Here is a 15,662-nt window from a genome sequence, read left to right as displayed (position 1 = left end):
GGCACATACTGGATGATGTTTCTGTCTATGTCCTTGCCTCTCTCTAAAAATAAATAAAATAAAAAAATAAAATAAAAAAGAAAGAGGTGATGAGCCCCGCCTTGCCCAGCTCACTCAGGTTTGTGAGGTGCCCACGTGGTAGGTGCTAGCACGTAGCAGACCGCAGAGTGCCACAGAGACCCTCAGCTGGCACTGCTGCCCCTTCGGGGGCGTTTTGAAAATGTGTGGGGAAGCTTTTAGTTGTGTCAGTACCTGAAGGTTGCTTGAAAGAAAAGAAAATGGGATAGATGTTATTTTCTTCAGAATGTCACTGAGAGGGGAAATCCCGTTACACAGGGCAGCGCTGCGTGTGGTATTTGAGTTGACAATCACTACCCGCCCGTACCTGGCTGACTCTGTCAAATGCCTGGCAATTCAGTGTCTAAGCACAAGCATCTCACATCTCCACGGTGCTGTCCTACAGTGTCCAAACAGAGACATACTGAGATACATGCCATTTTATTAGAAATTATTTTCCTTTTGTTTCTTCTGAAATGTTACATTTGGGGTACTGTATCAGTGCCTTTGAAAGTATTAGTGTATGTAGGTTATTAGCCCTGGCTTTCATTTCAAGATAATTAAGGAGGCATAACAAAATATGCTATTAGATATACACACATCAGCATGGATAAACCTTAAGAAGGTATCCTGAGTAAAAATAAAAACCCAGCTAGTTGCAGTATTTCACCATTTAGAAGAAATTTTAAGACGATTAAGATGCGATCTTGTTCTAGACACAGACTGTATGGTAATCAGTGGAAATCCAAGTCTTGATGTTAAAATGCATCAGAGGGGTTTGCAGACACCCCTCCTGGGGATACTTTTTATGTAACGCTTTAAAATATTGTTGACAGAATGTGCACACATAGTAAAAGTATAAAAATTTGGTTAGAATAAACAACTTTAGCATAAAGGGAGAAAAGGAGGAATATGAGACCATATTCTCTTTTCCCTGCAATATTTAATTTTTGCTTAGTTTTCTTTTTTTTTAAACCTCTTTTTTTTTTAGACTTTATTCATTTTAGACAGGAAAGAGAGAGGGAGAGAGAGAGAAAGAGAGAGAGAGAGAGAGAGAAAGAGAGAAGGGAGGAGCAGGAAGCATCAACTCCCATATGTGCCTTGACCAGGCAAGCCCAGGGTTTTGAACCGGCGACCTCAGCATTCCAGGTCGATGCTTTATCCACTGCGCCACCACAGGTCAGGCTCAATATTTAATTTTTAAAGAACTTCTAAAGCAAATCCTTAACCAGTAGCTCAGTTGGTTAGTGTTGTCTTGATATGCCTAAGTTGAGGGTTCAATTCCTGGTCAGGGCACATACAAGAACCAACCGATGAATGCATAACTAAGTGGAACAACAAATCAGTATTTTTCTCTCATCCTCCCTTCCTCTTTCTAAAAATTAAAAAAAAAAATCTGGCCCTGGCCTGTTGACTCAGTGGTAGAGCATCGGCCTGGCGTGTAGGAGTCCCTGGTTCGATTCCCAGCCAGGGCACACAGGAGAAGCGCCCATCTGTTTCTCCACCCCTCTCCCTCTACTTCCTGTCTCTCTCTTCCCCTCCCGCAGCCAAGGCTCCATGGAGCAAAGTTTGCCTGGGCTCGGGATGGCTCTGTGGCCTCTGCCTCAGGCACTAGAATGGCTCTGGTTGCGGCAGACGTCCCAAGATGGGCAGAGCATCGCCCCGTGGTGGGCATGTCAGGTGGATCCCGGTCAGGCGCATGCGGGAGTCTGTCTGACTGCCTCCCCGTTTCCAACTTCAGAAAAAAATACAAAAAAAAAAAAAAATCTGACGCAAATACTTTTTCACAGTACCACTTGTTCAATATCGGTGATTTGTTATATAACATTATGCTTCTTCCATTTGCTCTGTACTTTCCTGTATAAGTGAAATATTTAATTCTTAAAAGTCTTGTGAACAAAATTTCACAGGCCCACCCTGGCAAGATAGCTTGGTTGGTTAGAGCATCGTCCCAAAGAACAGGTTTGCTGGTTCAATCCCCAGTCAGTGCCCATACAGGAATAGACATGTTCAGTCTCACTCTCTTTCCCTTCCTCTTGATCTAAAATCAATATAATAAACATTAAAAAAAAAATTTCACAGGCAGGCCTGCCAGTATTTTCATCTGGGGACAGAGTGACATGACTGTGACTAAGTATGTTTTAAAGGAGCAATTGAAGACAAAAATAAAGTTGTATTTTGATGAAAAGAAAATACTATTAAAAAAGAAATGTCGGGGCTAATGAGTGAGTGAGAGTCAGGAGTGTAAGGCATTAGTAGAGGGTGCTGAGCACCCCGAGCCCTCCTGAAAGCCCACGGGAGAAGGAAACGTCTCCTTTCTGTTGTTTTCTGCACCCACCGTGGCCCTAGGACATACTGCTATGTTTGTTTGTTTTTTAAAATTATTTTATTTATTCATTCATTTTAGAGAAGGCAAAGAGAGAGAGAGAGAGAGGGAAGGGGGGAGGAAGCATCAACTCCCACATGTGCCTTGACTGGACAAGCCCGGGGACTTGAACCGGCGACCTCAGCATTTCAGGTCGACACTTGATCCACTGCGCCACCACAGGTCAGGCCTGGTAGGTTTCTTTACTTAATAATTAGCCAGTAACTTTCCCTCTTTTTTATTTCTTCTATTTTCTAAGCATGCTTTGAAAAAAACCCACAAGTAAGTCAATAATAACCCATTCTCTTTTCCCTGTAAGGAGACTGTATTGTAGATTACAAAACCTGAAGAGGGAGTTTGCACGGAAACAGGAGGTGTGCAAACCAGAAGTCTCTGCCTTGTACCCAGAGACTTGGGAGTTGTATCGCATGGAACTGGATTTAATGACTTTCTATACCCCCTGCTGATAAGACATATTAGAAAACTGAAAAGAGTTTCAGATATAATTTCACAATACTGAATTAGATATTAGAAATGGTGAGACCTATGTCCCTATGGTCTGCAAACTTAATATGTGCCTTACAACAAACAAAAAAGTTCATTAACTTGAGAAATAAGTTTGTGGCCATGGTCAACACTAGGATGTCACCTCTACCATGATTTGTTTAAATTCTGTCTTTAGAGCAGGATCGAGTCTGAAATACGACAGTTTCCTTCACAATTACTTTGAAACAGAGAACATAAGAACATGTACTCAAGAGTGGGCAGGATATTACTGGTGCAGTTACATCATTCACAATGGGTGGCAGGGCAGATGCTGAGATCCGGAACAGCTTTGCTGGCAATGGCATGGCGCCAGCCTTCCCGCCTGCCCCGGACAAGGTGCTCTGAGGCAGGGGGCAGCGTAGTGTCTGGGTAGCTGGAGAGGCGGAAGGGGTTTATTGATAACAAAAACCGAGGTCACGGGGTTCTCTTTGGCATATGTGCACTACAGCTCTGTGGGGTCTTGTCTGGCTCGCTTGGGGTTCTGCAGCTCTTGGGGCAGGGGACTCCTCCGTGCGGAAATGCTCCTGAGAGAATGCAGACTCCGCACCTGCTGGAGGCGCCGGCCCAGCTCCTGACCGCAGGCCTGCTGAACAGTTCCTGTCTTCTCTGTGTCCCAGTTCAGAGCAGCGGCCAGAGCTCTGGGGTCTTCCCTGGTAACCAGCTGCGGCGAGAATGAGACCCACTGAGAAGCCCACCTCTGGCGCCCCCACTGCGCCACGGGCTCCTTTGGGGAGTGAAGGCAGGCGATGCCAGGCTGTTCTGTCTGTCGAAAGGCTGGGCTTCATATTAAACTGCCACGGGCCTTATCAGACAGTACAGAGAAAGGCTCCTTGGAAAGAAGCGGACTTGGGGCAACTATAAAGTCCTCCACTTACAGGAAGTTTAGCCACGGTCAAGTCAATACAATTTCCTTCCTTTGTACCTACAATGGGAGGGACTGGGGACAGGGACAAAGATGAATAAGAAGTCGCCCTCACTGTGATGGGTTCTCTCCGTCCAGCTTCTAGTTCCCTGGCCTCAGAGCCAGCACAGGATGATCCCCTCAAGTGTGCCTGTCACTGTGATAGCTTTTGGGCCTTGACTCCAGCCGCTGACGGGCCAGAAGCCATGTCAGAAGCTGGAGCCCTGCTCTTCCTCCCTATTAGGCTTGGTCATTCATTACCCACTTTGGATCAGAACATAACATCTGACGGTCTGTGCAAGCACACCTCTTCTGATTTAGATGGCGTGGGATGTTTGCAAATGCTTTGGCTTAAAACAGGCAAATTGGCGGCTAAGACTCAGAATCTGCAGAGGTGAAATAAATCCCACATGGGCCTCTGCAGGGCTATGCTACACCCACACCGCCGGGGGGCGCTGTTCTCTGCCGTTCAGGGTCCCTGGTTCTCGCCCACCTCCAAATCCCGACTAGACAAGCTCAGCTCTGGGGCAGGCTTCTCCCTCAGTGCGGCGAGGACCTGGCTTGGAAGGGCCATGTCAGAGGGGCTGTCTCCGCTCAGACCCGCGTCGACGGCGTCCCTCTCGTCATTGAAGCCGGCTCTGGAATCTGTAAAGCAGACGTGACATGAGATCAGCACTCTGCATACACCCACAGCCACACACACCACCAGCCAGAGGAATCTTGTGGGCAAGACAGACACATGTCATTCAGGACACTGGCCACGGTGGCTGTGCCGTTTCTGACTTTGTTACACATCTATCTGGCCCTCTCTCAAGGATAGGCCCTCCCGGCACCGAGTCCCTGAGTGACGCCAGCTGCGAGGCCTACCTGGCTGCTTGGACAAGACGCTGCCCTCCTTCTCCAGGGCCTGGAGGTAGAGCTCCAGCAGCTGCCTGGACTGCCGGGCTTCCTCCCGCTGGTCGAGTGCCCGCTGCAGGGTGTCCTGGAGGCCCTGGACTGTGCTGCAGCTCTGGCACAGCTCCCGGGCCAGGTCTGAACAGGGCACATCGATGAGCACCTGACGAACAAACACGGACTTTGAGACACCCAGAGGTCCTTTCCAAGCATGGTGGTCCCTCTCTCAAATCCATCAGTTTCACAGACGCCTTTAATCTAGTTTCCAAAGTCACTCAGAGGCTGTGCAAGAGTCAAGAGAGGGGCATTCAGTTTGTTCAGTTTTCCTCTGGTGGAAAACTAGGAAAATGATGCCCTAGAACAGGGGTAGTCAACCTTTTTATACCTACCGCCCACTTTTGTATCTCTGTCAGTAGTAAAATTTTCTAACTGCCCACCGGTTCCACAGTAATGGTGATTTGTAAAGTAGGGAAGTAACTTTACTTTATAAAATTTTCTTTCTTTTTTTGTTTTTTCTGAAGCTGGAAACAGGGAGAGACAGTCAGACTGACTCCGCCCGACCGGGATTCACCTGGCATGCCCACCAGGGGCGACGCTCTGCCCACCAGGGGGCGATGCTCTGCCCCTCCGGGGCGTCGCTCTGTCGCGACCAGAGCCACTCTAGTGCCTGGGGCAGAGGCCAAGGAGCCATCCCCAGCGCCTGGGCCATCTTTGCTCCAATGGAGCCTTGGCTGTGGGAGGGGAAGAGAGAGACAGAGAGGAAGGGGGGGGTGGAGAAGCAAATGGGCGCTTCTCCTGTGTGCCCTGGCCGGGAATTGAACCCGGGTCCCCCGCACACCAGGCCGACGCTCTACCTCTGAGCCAACTGGCCAGGGCCTACTTTATAAAATTTATAAAGCAGAGTTACAGCAAATTAAAGCATATAATAATAATTACTTACCAAGTACTTTATGTCGGATTTTTGCTAAGTTTGGCAGAATAAATCTTTTTAAAACAACTTATTATAGTTCAATCTATCTTTTTATTTATACTTTGGTTGCTCTGCTACCGCCCACCATGAAAGTTGGAACGCTCACTAGTGGGCAGTAGAGACCAGGTTGACTATCACTGCCCTAGAGCCTCATTAAAAAGTAAGCACAGGCCCTGGTCGGTTGGCTCAGTGGTAGAGCGTCGGCCTGGCATGCGGGAGTCCCGGGTTCGATTCCCGGCCAGGGTACACAGGAGAAGCGCCCATCTGCTTCTCTACCCCCCCCCCTCTCCTTCCTCTCTGTTTCTCTCTTCCCCTCCTGCAGCGAGGCTCCATTGGAACAAGAATGGCCCAGGCGCTGGGGATGGCTCCTTGGCCTCTGCCCCAGGCGCTAGAGTGGCTCTGGTCGCAACAGAGCGATGCCCTGGAGGGGCAGAGCATTGCCCCCTGGTGGGCAGAGCGTTGCCCCTGGTGGGCGTGCTGGGTGGATCCCGGTCGGGCGCATGCGGGAGTCTGTCTGACTGTCTCTCCCCGTTTCCAGCTTCAGAAAAAAAAAAAAAAAAAGTAAGCACAATCCTGATGTTAAAACACCCAACTGTACAGAATACAAAGGAGGTATGTGATTATACAATAAATCCATATGAGGTGGCTTTAAGCAAAAGTTTCTCTAACTATTTTAACCTTAAAAATTTTATTATACATGTTCATAGTTTTAGAAGACTCTATTTTAAAAGATAAACTATACTAAGCTTTTAAATAGCACATCTTATCTTAAATAAGAAATACCACAACTTATTATACCCTAAATCTGCTGTAAGGATAATGTAAAAAATTTTTTTTTAAAATTTATTGACTTAAGCAAGAGAGGGAGAGAGAAGCAGAGAGAGAATATACTCAATTTGTTGTTCCACTTATTGATTCTTGTATGTGCCTTGATTGGGAATCAAACCTGCAGCCTTGCAGTATCGGGCCAACACTTGAACAAACTGAGCTACCCAGCCAGGGCACCTATAAAGATAACTTATACACACACACACACGTATTTATTTATTTTTAGCAAGAGAGTGTGTGTGAGATAGAAAGAGAGAGGGAGAGGGACAGATAGGGACAGATGGAAAGGGAGAGAGATAGAAGCATCAATTCTTTGTTGCTGTGCCTAGTTGTTCATTGATTGCTTCTCATATGTGCCGGATGGGGCTCCACCAGAGTGAGTGAACCCTTGCTCAAGCCAGCAACCTTGGGCTCAAGCCAGCGACCTTCGGGCTCAAGCCAGCGACCATGGGGTCATGCCTATGATCCTATGCTCAAGCCGGCTACCTGCGCTCAAGCTGGTCAGCCCACACTCAAGCCAGATGAACCCATGCTCAAGCCGGTGACCTCAGGGTCTTGAATCTGGGTCATCAGTATCCCAGTCTGACGCTCTATCCACTGCACCACTGCCTGGTCAAACTATAAGATTAATTTTTAAGAAGGCTCATTCTTTTGGCATATACTAGATTAAAAATAGTCTTCATAAAAGAAAGATCCAATTGTTCAACTTCTTGGGAAGTTACTCAACTTGCCTCATTTTCATCATCTGTAAAATGGGCTAATACTCATACCTACCTCATAAGGTTTGTACCTCCTGAATTTCTTCCCTTCTCTTCTACCTGCTCTTTCTGCCCGCAGTCCTGGCTGTGCTGGTGCCTTTCCTGTACTGTACCTGCGTGGCCAGCCTCGGTAAGTTCCCTGCGAGCGTCCTAAACTTCCCTGCGGACCCCAGCTTCAGGGCTTACGCTCACTCATATTCTGACGTCCCTTTTTGTAAGGCCCACAGTGCTTCCCTTATTCTAAGGGTACACTGTAATATTGTAGTCTGTTGGGATTGGATGGGATCTCACAACCCCTTCCTGTTTCTTTAAAAAAGAAAAATGAAAAAACCCTGAAGCTTGCTCTGGTCTTTCCTGTGGCTGGGACACTCTGTCCACAACTTCCCAAGGCAGGCTCCATCCTGACCTTCAGCTCCCAACTTCATTGTCACCTCCTGGACGATGTTAAATAATTTTTTTTTTAAATTTATTTATTTATTACAGAGACAGAGAGTGAGTCAGAGAGAGGGATAGACAGGGACGAAGAGAGATGAGAAGCATCAATCATTAGTTTTTCATTGCGCGTTGCAACACCTTAGTTGTTCATTGACTGCCCTCTCATATGTGCCTTGACCGTGGGCCTTCAGCAGACCGAGTAACCCTTTGCTGGAGCCAGCGACCTTGGGTTCAAGCTGGTGGGCTTTTGCTCAAACCAGATGAGCCCATGCTCAAGCTGGCGACCTCGGGGTCTCGAACCTGGGTCCTTCCGCATCCCAGTCCGACGCTCTATCCACTGCGCCACCGCCTGGTCAGGCGATGTTAAATAATTTTTAAAATAATTTATTCACTTTAGAGAGGGGAGAGAGAGAGAGGGAGAAGGGTGAAGGGGAGGAGCAGGAAGCATCAACTCCCATATGTGCCTTGACCAGGCATCCCCAGGGTTTTTTTTTTTTTTTTTTTTTTTTTTTTGTATTTTTCTGAAGCTAGAAACGGGGAGAGACAGTCAGACAGACTCCCGCATGCGCCCGACCGGGATCCACCCGGCACGCCCACCAGGGGGCGATGCTCTGCTCCTCCGGGGCATCGCTCTGTTGTGACCAGAGCCACTCTAGCGCCTGGGGTAGAAGCCAAGGAGCCATCCCCAGTGCCCGGGCCATCCTTGCTCCAATGGAGCCTTGGCTGCGGGAGGGGAAGAGAGAGACAGAGAGGAAGGAGAGGGGGAGGGGTGGAGAAGCAGATGGGTGCTTCTCCTGTGTGCTCTGGCCAGGAATCGAACCCGGGACTCCCGCATGCCAGGCTGACGCTCTACCGCTAAGCCAACCGGCCAGGGCCTATCCCCAGGGTTTTGAACCGGCAACCTCAGTGTTCCAGGTTGATGCTTTATCCACTGCGCCACCACAGGTCAGGCACCTGCCACTGTTGATCAACTGCACTCCTACACAGTCTGTGGACGAGCAAGTGTGCAAAAGGACACTGGCATCTAAGTTTTCTCTGCAGTGCTGTCTGGAAGAGACTGATGACAGCCTGAAAGTCTACCAGTGAGGCAGACTCGTTAAACAAACCACGGCACGAGCGTGACCTGGAGACATCAGTGGTGTGGAAGAACCAGGATGTCTGTTATATACTGATCCGGATATTCTACAAACACTTCTTTAAAAACACAGTAGATATGCTTCCATCTGTGCAATACAGGGGAGGAGGAGGAAAAATACGTGTGTGTTTGTACATAAAATATGTCTGGACTAGGGGAAACTGACAGGTTGGTTATCTCTAGGAGGGGGAGGCTGGGTGCTGAGGGGTGAGAGCAGACTTTCCTGTATATCTGGCCCCCTCACTCCAAATAGCTCGATTGAGATGTAATTTCCATATCACACAATTTACCCGTACAGAATTCTGAGATCATCAGCACAATCATTCTAGAATATTTTCACGACCCCAAAGAAACTCTGTATCTACTGGCAGTCCCTCCCCCCTTCCCCTCAAAGCTCCCCACCAACTCGAGCCCAAGCCTGAGGCAACCACTAATCTACTTCCTGTCGCTATAGGTTGGTGTAGTCTGATCTTTTCATTATAAAGTACAGTAATAAACTATGTGGCCTTTCGCGTCTGGCTTCTTCCCCTCAGCATAATGTTTTCAAGGTTTACTCATCCACGTTGCAGGGTGTATGAATACTTCATCACTTTTCATGGCTGGATAATATTCCATTGGATGGCTAATCACATTTATTTATCAGTTGATGGCATTTGGGCTGTGTCCACATTTTGGCTACCTTGATATCCATGTTTCTATACCTCTTGGATTTTTAAACATGTGAATTTATTCAAAATAAGTATATAAGTTATGTTTACAAAATAAGCAGAAGGCCACCTCCTTGAAGGGGATCTTCCATTTTTGTATTTTCTTTGGAATGGGACGTCCTGCCTCTCCCAAACTGAAGTGGCCATCACTGCCAGCATACCGCTCAGTGTCCCATGCTTCTAGTGTGGCCTGCCTCCCTTCATTGAAATTCGAGTTTTGTCAGAGCACAGTCTACGCTGCCTTGTTCACTACCGGACCCCCCGCATGCAGGGGCATGCCAGACATGGCACAGGGGCCCAATAAATAGTTTTCTGAATAAACACATACTATTTTATCCTGACATCATTGGAGAAGTGATACAGGCAGAGAAGCTGGGTTACTGGCTCAAAGTCAGAGCAATGGAGCAGGGAGTTAATGGAGCTACTCCAACTCCACGCTCTCTGGTAGAGCATCCTTGAACCCCAGACCACGCCAAAGTGGGTCTAGGTCAGGCCAGGGCATCTGTATTTTTTAAAAGCTTCACAGGTGACTCTGAAGCGAGGTGAGGATTGAAAAATTCCTACTCCAGGTGAAGGAATTAGAAAATGAAGAATCTTGGTTGTCATTTAAGAAATATTTAAAAATGAGTAAAAATGAAAGTTATTATGGCAAGACACAGGGCCACCAAGAACATGCAGAGGCGGCAGAGGCCAGAGGGGTGGCTGCGAGTTACGGAGGGCTCACCTGGAGGTCCTCCTCCGACAGCAGGACGATGCTGGACAGGTCCTCCCTCAGCTGCCTGGCCACGTTCTTCCACCTCAGCCCTGCCGCGCTGTCTGTTTCATCTACATCCACGGACTCCTGGGAAATCCAGGCGGTGCCGCCATCTGACGTACACGCAGGAGAGAAGGCCCATCATGTTAAGATAATCCCGAAGAACTGTTTCACCTCCTCTCCCCGTGTACACAGCCCTCTCAGTTGTCGGCACATCCTTCTGGCTGACCATTTAAACTTAGGATAATTCCAATGGACAAGGAAGTACCTTTTCTCAAGGATTTATGGGAAAGCCAATTCCCAACCAGAACCTTATTTTCCCCTCTTCTTCTATCTTTATTTCTGTATGTACTATTTTTTTTTCATGAGAGAGAGAGGGTGAGAGAGAGAAAGGGAGATGAGAAGCATCAACTTGTAGTTGCAGCACTTTAGTTGGTCATTGATTGCTTTCTTACATGTGCCTTAACTGAGGGCTGCAGCTGAGCCAGTGACCCTTTCCTCAAGCCAGCGACCTTGGGCTCAAGCTAGAGACCTTGGGCTCAAGCCAGTGACCTTTGGGCTCAAGGCAGCGACCATGGGGTCATGTCTGATCCCATGCTCAAGCTGGTGAGCCCGCGCTCAAGCAGGATCATCTGTGCTCAAGCCAGCAACCTCGGGGTTTTGAACCTGGGACCTCAGTGTCCCAGGTTGATGCTCTATGCACTGCGCCACAATTGGTCAGGCAACTTTTTTTCTTCAATTGATTTTTAAAAAGAGGAAGGAAGAGAGACAGAGAGAGGGAGAAACATCAATTCATGCTGTCATTGGTTGATTCTTGTATGTGCCCTGACTGGGGAATGAACCCACAACCTTGGCATGTCAGGACAATACTCTAACCAACCAAGCTACCCAGCCAGGGCCTATAACTACCCTTTATTCTTTTATGGAAAGAAGCTACTTAAACTCGATGTGTGGTCATACTACCCAGGATCCTACCACACTTCCCTTTAGCTTAATTTTTGTGTCTCTGGGTATGTTCTGTTTTTGTATATAAAACATTCCTTCTCTCCAGCACATCTATGCTCATGGTTTTACCCTTGACTGCAAGAGCTGTGGCCACTGCTGTCCCTGGGCCTGAGCACAGAGGTAGCTGGATGAGCCACTGCTGAAGGTTTAGTCCTCAATTTAGTGGCATGAGGACCTTCCTTAAGACACTTCTTTAGCTCTTTGAACTGTGCTTATCAATATTAGTTTCCTTTGCATTTCCAGGGATGATGGTGACAGGTAACATCAATTGAACCCTTACTCGGTGACAGATAAGATCTAAATGCTTTCTATCAATGCTTCTCAACTGGCAGTGATTTTGCCCCCTCACCCCAGAGACATCTGAAGCAGTTTTGGCTGTCACAATTGGGGTGAGGAGATACTACTGGCATACACAGAGGGCAGAGGCCAGGGATGCTGCTAAGCTTTCTACAATGCACGGGACTGGCCCACAACAACTCTCCAGTCCAAAACGTCAGTAGTATTGTGAAGAAACCCTCGTTTGACATATACTATGTCTTCTATTCTTATAACAACCCTAGGAGACAAGTACCATAATTGTTATCTCAGTAAGGTAAGGAGAAGTTAGGTAATTTCACCAAGGTCACACAGCTAGCCGACAGCAGAGCCAGGATTCAGACGGGGCAGTCTGATTCTTCCTGTGGCGTTGCTCTCTGCCATGCTGCAGATTAGTTGCCGTCAGTCCGTGAATTATTTGAGAACTGGGCCTATGTCTCATTCATCTCTACCCCTAGACTGAGCACTACACATAGCATACAGAAGGTGCTCATAAACATCTGTTGCATAAATGCTTAAACAGCCAAATAGTAATCAGGTGTCCGAGCAGTGAAATGAATCAAGATGGGTGCTGTATTGCACAGATCATTTTAGTCATGGCCAAATTTCTTACCTGAATTGTTGTATGCCCACTTATCATTACCAGCCAATGCCACAAACTTAGTATTAGAAGGTAGGCACAGGAAGTAATCATCATCATCCACTATGGTGCCATCCTCTGCCAGGACCAGGGTGACTGGTGCCAGGGACTTATCAATGGCCAGGATGTCACAAGCTGAGAGGAAGAAAATAGTTGTCAATTAACAAGTATCCACAGGGATACTACATCTACCCTTTCATTCTCAATTTGTATGCCCCAGAGACTAGCAGAATTCCTGGTAGGAAATAGTAACTACAATTACAACCACAACTTCAGTAGCACTAATGTAACACTTTCATGTGCCTGGTACTATTTTTTTTTCTTTCTTTTTTTTTTTTTTTCTTTTTTTGTGACAGAGAAAGAGAGAGAGAGAGACAGAGAAAGGGACAGATAGGCAGGAAAGAAGAGAGATGAGAATTATCAATTCTTCATTGTGGCACCTTAGTTGTTCATTGACTGCTTTCTCATATGTGCCTTGACCAGGGGCTACAGCAGAGTGAGTGACCCTTTGCTCAAGCCAGAGACCTTGGGCTCAAGCCAGTGACCTTTGGGCTCAAGCCAGTGATGCTGTGCTCAAGCTGGTAAGCCCACACTCAAGTCAGCAACCTCGGGGTTTCGAACCCAGGCCCCCTACGTCCTAATTTGACACTATCCACTGTGCTACCGTCTGGTCAGGCCGTGGTACTATTTCAAGTGCTTTTCATATAAAACAGTGGTAGTCAACGTGGTCCCTACCGCCCACTAGTGGGTGTTCCAGCTTTCATGGTGGGCAGTAGCAGAGCAACCAAAGTATAAATAAAAAGATAGACTGAACTATAGTAAGTTGTTTTATAAAGATTTATTCTGCCAAACTTCGTGAAAATCTGACATAAAGTACTTGGTAAGTAATTATTATTATATGCTTTAATTTGCTGTAACTCTGCTTTATAAATTTTATAAAGTAAAGTTACTTCCCTAGTTTTTTTTTTTTTTTTTACTTCCCTACTTTATAAATCACCATTACTGTGGAACCGGTGGGCGGTTAGAAAATTTTACTACTAACAGAGATATAAAAGTGGGTGATAGGTATAAAAAGGTTGACCACCCCGATATAGAATATTGATTCTCATAACAATCCTAAAAGGCAGGCACTATTTATTGTTTTTCCCATTTTATAGACATCAAACCCAACACTTAGAGAAATTAAGTAATTTGTCCAAGGTCACACAGCAAGCCACATAACTAGGATTTACACCACACAGTCTAACTCCATTCCTTGTAAACAAACACTCTTTCATTCATTTACTCAGGAATTATCTTAAATTCTTCTGTGTCGAATGTGAAAAAAAAGAAAAAATATAAAGGTAATGTTTTTTGTTCTTTGTAGTATTTTTCTTTGCAGCCTTTGATCACCTATAGGAAAGTATGAAGAAGCAGAGGCTTGTATCAGTAGCTTTTCATCTTTATTATCAGTGGGCAAGAGGCTTTATCTAGCTAGGGCAAGTCTGTACCATCCCATTCAGTGATGGCAAAGCCTAACATGCTAATGGGATTAGAGTGAGTAGAGAAGCAGCCAAAAGATGACAAATATCCTCAGGCATGCGGTCTACCATCCAAATAGAACAGCAAGCCTGTATAGCCGGGCTCCAGAGAGCACAGGCACTTCCACAGGCCTCTGTGCCAAGTGCAGCCGGGCAGTGCACTAAAGGGGCACTAATACTTGACCCTAATGCCAAGAAAAAATAGGTGAATACAGTACTTACATAGCAAAAGCCATGTCACTAAAGCATTTATAGTGCTTTGGCTGCTCCTGGGTCTCCGAAAGACTTCTGTCTGCTGTCTATTGTGGCTTGATGACCAAGGGGAAGTACTGAACATTGGCACACAGTGACTATGTGCCCTGGGGACTGCTCACGCACTTAGCACGCAGAACCTCTTTGGTTAAACAACCTGTTGCTATGGACTAATAACACTTGTAAATTATTTGCATGTATCCTCTCCCCTAAGAGTCCCAACAATCCTGGGAGGCAGGGCTGGAAATACTATATCCACTTTCCCAAGGAGAAAACCGAGGGTAGAGAGATGGTTGGTTACGTACAAGATCAAGCAGCTAGTAACAACATGGGGCCGGGCTCAAAGCTTCTGTCAACTCAGTCACTCACAACATGCAGTCTCGTCTGGACCTCCAGAATGGTGGGTAGCAGCTCTCTTTACCTCACAGGTGGCCGCCAGAGCTGGGCGGCGGAAACCCGCCCCAACCCGCCGGGCGTCTAGGACCACTTTAGAGAGCCCGAGGAGAGACAAGACTCTACTAGGCTGGACTGGTCCAAAACCTAAGTGACTTTAGGCAAGGCACCTAAGTCGAGTCTGTCTTAAATTTTCACAGTGCTTCCCGTCTACTTTTCCACCATGATGGCTCCACGCGAGATAAGTTAAAGAGCCGGTAAACGCTCCGAAACTTGTCAATCGCTATGACCATGGAAGTCATTTCCGTCCCAAAGCTCCAAGAACTACCTGAATTCCGCGCCGCCTCTCCTTCTCCCGCCCTGTCCCAACCCGACATCCTCACTCGACCCCGGGACCTGACCCTCCCAGGCCTCTCCTGGGTCCCTTGCTGACCCTTGTTCTTCAGATCCTCGAGGCAGGACGCCGCCACGCCGTACTGCTCGCGGCTGTGGTTGCGGCGCAGCACGCACGGCTTTAGAGCCTGGTTTTCGCTGGGTTCCGGAGCCCTGGCGCCCCCAGACACCTCCATCCTCGTCAGAGCGGGACCTGATTGACTCAAGGAAGTTGGAGAGGCCAGGTGCCGGCGTCTCCCATCCGCGGCATGCCGGGAGATGTAGTTTCCTCTGGAGCAAATCACCCGCAGTACCAAGGCACGCCGGGAGATGTAGTTCTAAAGGACGCTTGCGGCCCCCGGGCCAAGCGGGGAGCTGTAGTCTCCGGGTGCAAAGCCACTCGGTTACGAAGCGCAATTCGATCTAGGAGGAGTTTTCTACCTTATATTTAGTAGTTGCATTCATGCATTCAGAATGAGGTCAATAGGGATTTATTTTGCATCATGAAAGGTACACATGCATACTCATTTGAATTGTTAGTAGAGCACTCCTATTTGCATATATAAATGTATAATATTGACACTTAAATAAAAGTCTGTCATTGTCTTGTGTCAATTTGTTTTCCCTTTCCAACCAGAAACATCTGTACGATGTCCCATCTTTCAGGCTGATCTGAAGGAAGGCAATTAAAAAATGTTATGAGTGTAGTTTTTAGTCTTGCTGAAAAGCATAACAGAGAAGCATAGATATTTGCACATTTCCGTTCAATTCTCTCCCCGCTTCAGTTGTGCCAGTTGGGTTGGACTCACACAAAA

General features: G+C 47.1%; 1 protein-coding gene across 1 annotated transcript; it reads right to left on the bottom strand.

The window, feature by feature from the left end:
- Positions 1-482: 482 nt before the first annotated feature.
- DFFA (DNA fragmentation factor subunit alpha) lies at positions 483-15,101 on the bottom strand. The gene is made up of 6 exons (XM_066270465.1): positions 14,909-15,101; positions 12,284-12,445; positions 10,321-10,463; positions 4,737-4,926; positions 4,363-4,514; positions 483-3,629 (listed from the first exon to the last, which is right to left on the bottom strand). The coding sequence occupies exons 1-6, from the start codon at positions 15,042-15,044 to the stop codon at positions 3,411-3,413; spliced, it is 1,002 nt and encodes a 333-aa protein (XP_066126562.1). The 5' UTR covers positions 15,045-15,101; the 3' UTR covers positions 483-3,410.
- Positions 15,102-15,662: the final 561 nt, after the last annotated feature.

Source organism: Saccopteryx bilineata, chromosome 3, assembly GCF_036850765.1.
Source record: "Saccopteryx bilineata isolate mSacBil1 chromosome 3, mSacBil1_pri_phased_curated, whole genome shotgun sequence".
Taxonomy (NCBI): Eukaryota; Metazoa; Chordata; class Mammalia; order Chiroptera; family Emballonuridae; genus Saccopteryx; species Saccopteryx bilineata.
This window is presented reverse-complemented; position numbering and strand designations above follow the sequence as displayed.

Bases quoted from the DNA above. Each gene is read 5' to 3' on its own strand.
- DFFA (XM_066270465.1), bottom strand. From the start codon at position 15,044: ATGGAGGTGTCTGGGGGCGCCAGGGCTCCGGAACCCAGCGAAAACCAG. The intron at 12,446-14,908 runs GTCAGCAAGGGA...TCTTCCTCTCAG, and splicing joins CGAGGATCTGAAGAACAAGG to CTTGTGACATCCTGGCCATT. The intron at 3,630-4,362 runs GTGGGCGAGAAC...TTCTCGCCGCAG, and splicing joins TGTCTAGTCGGGATTTGGAG to CTGGTTACCAGGGAAGACCC.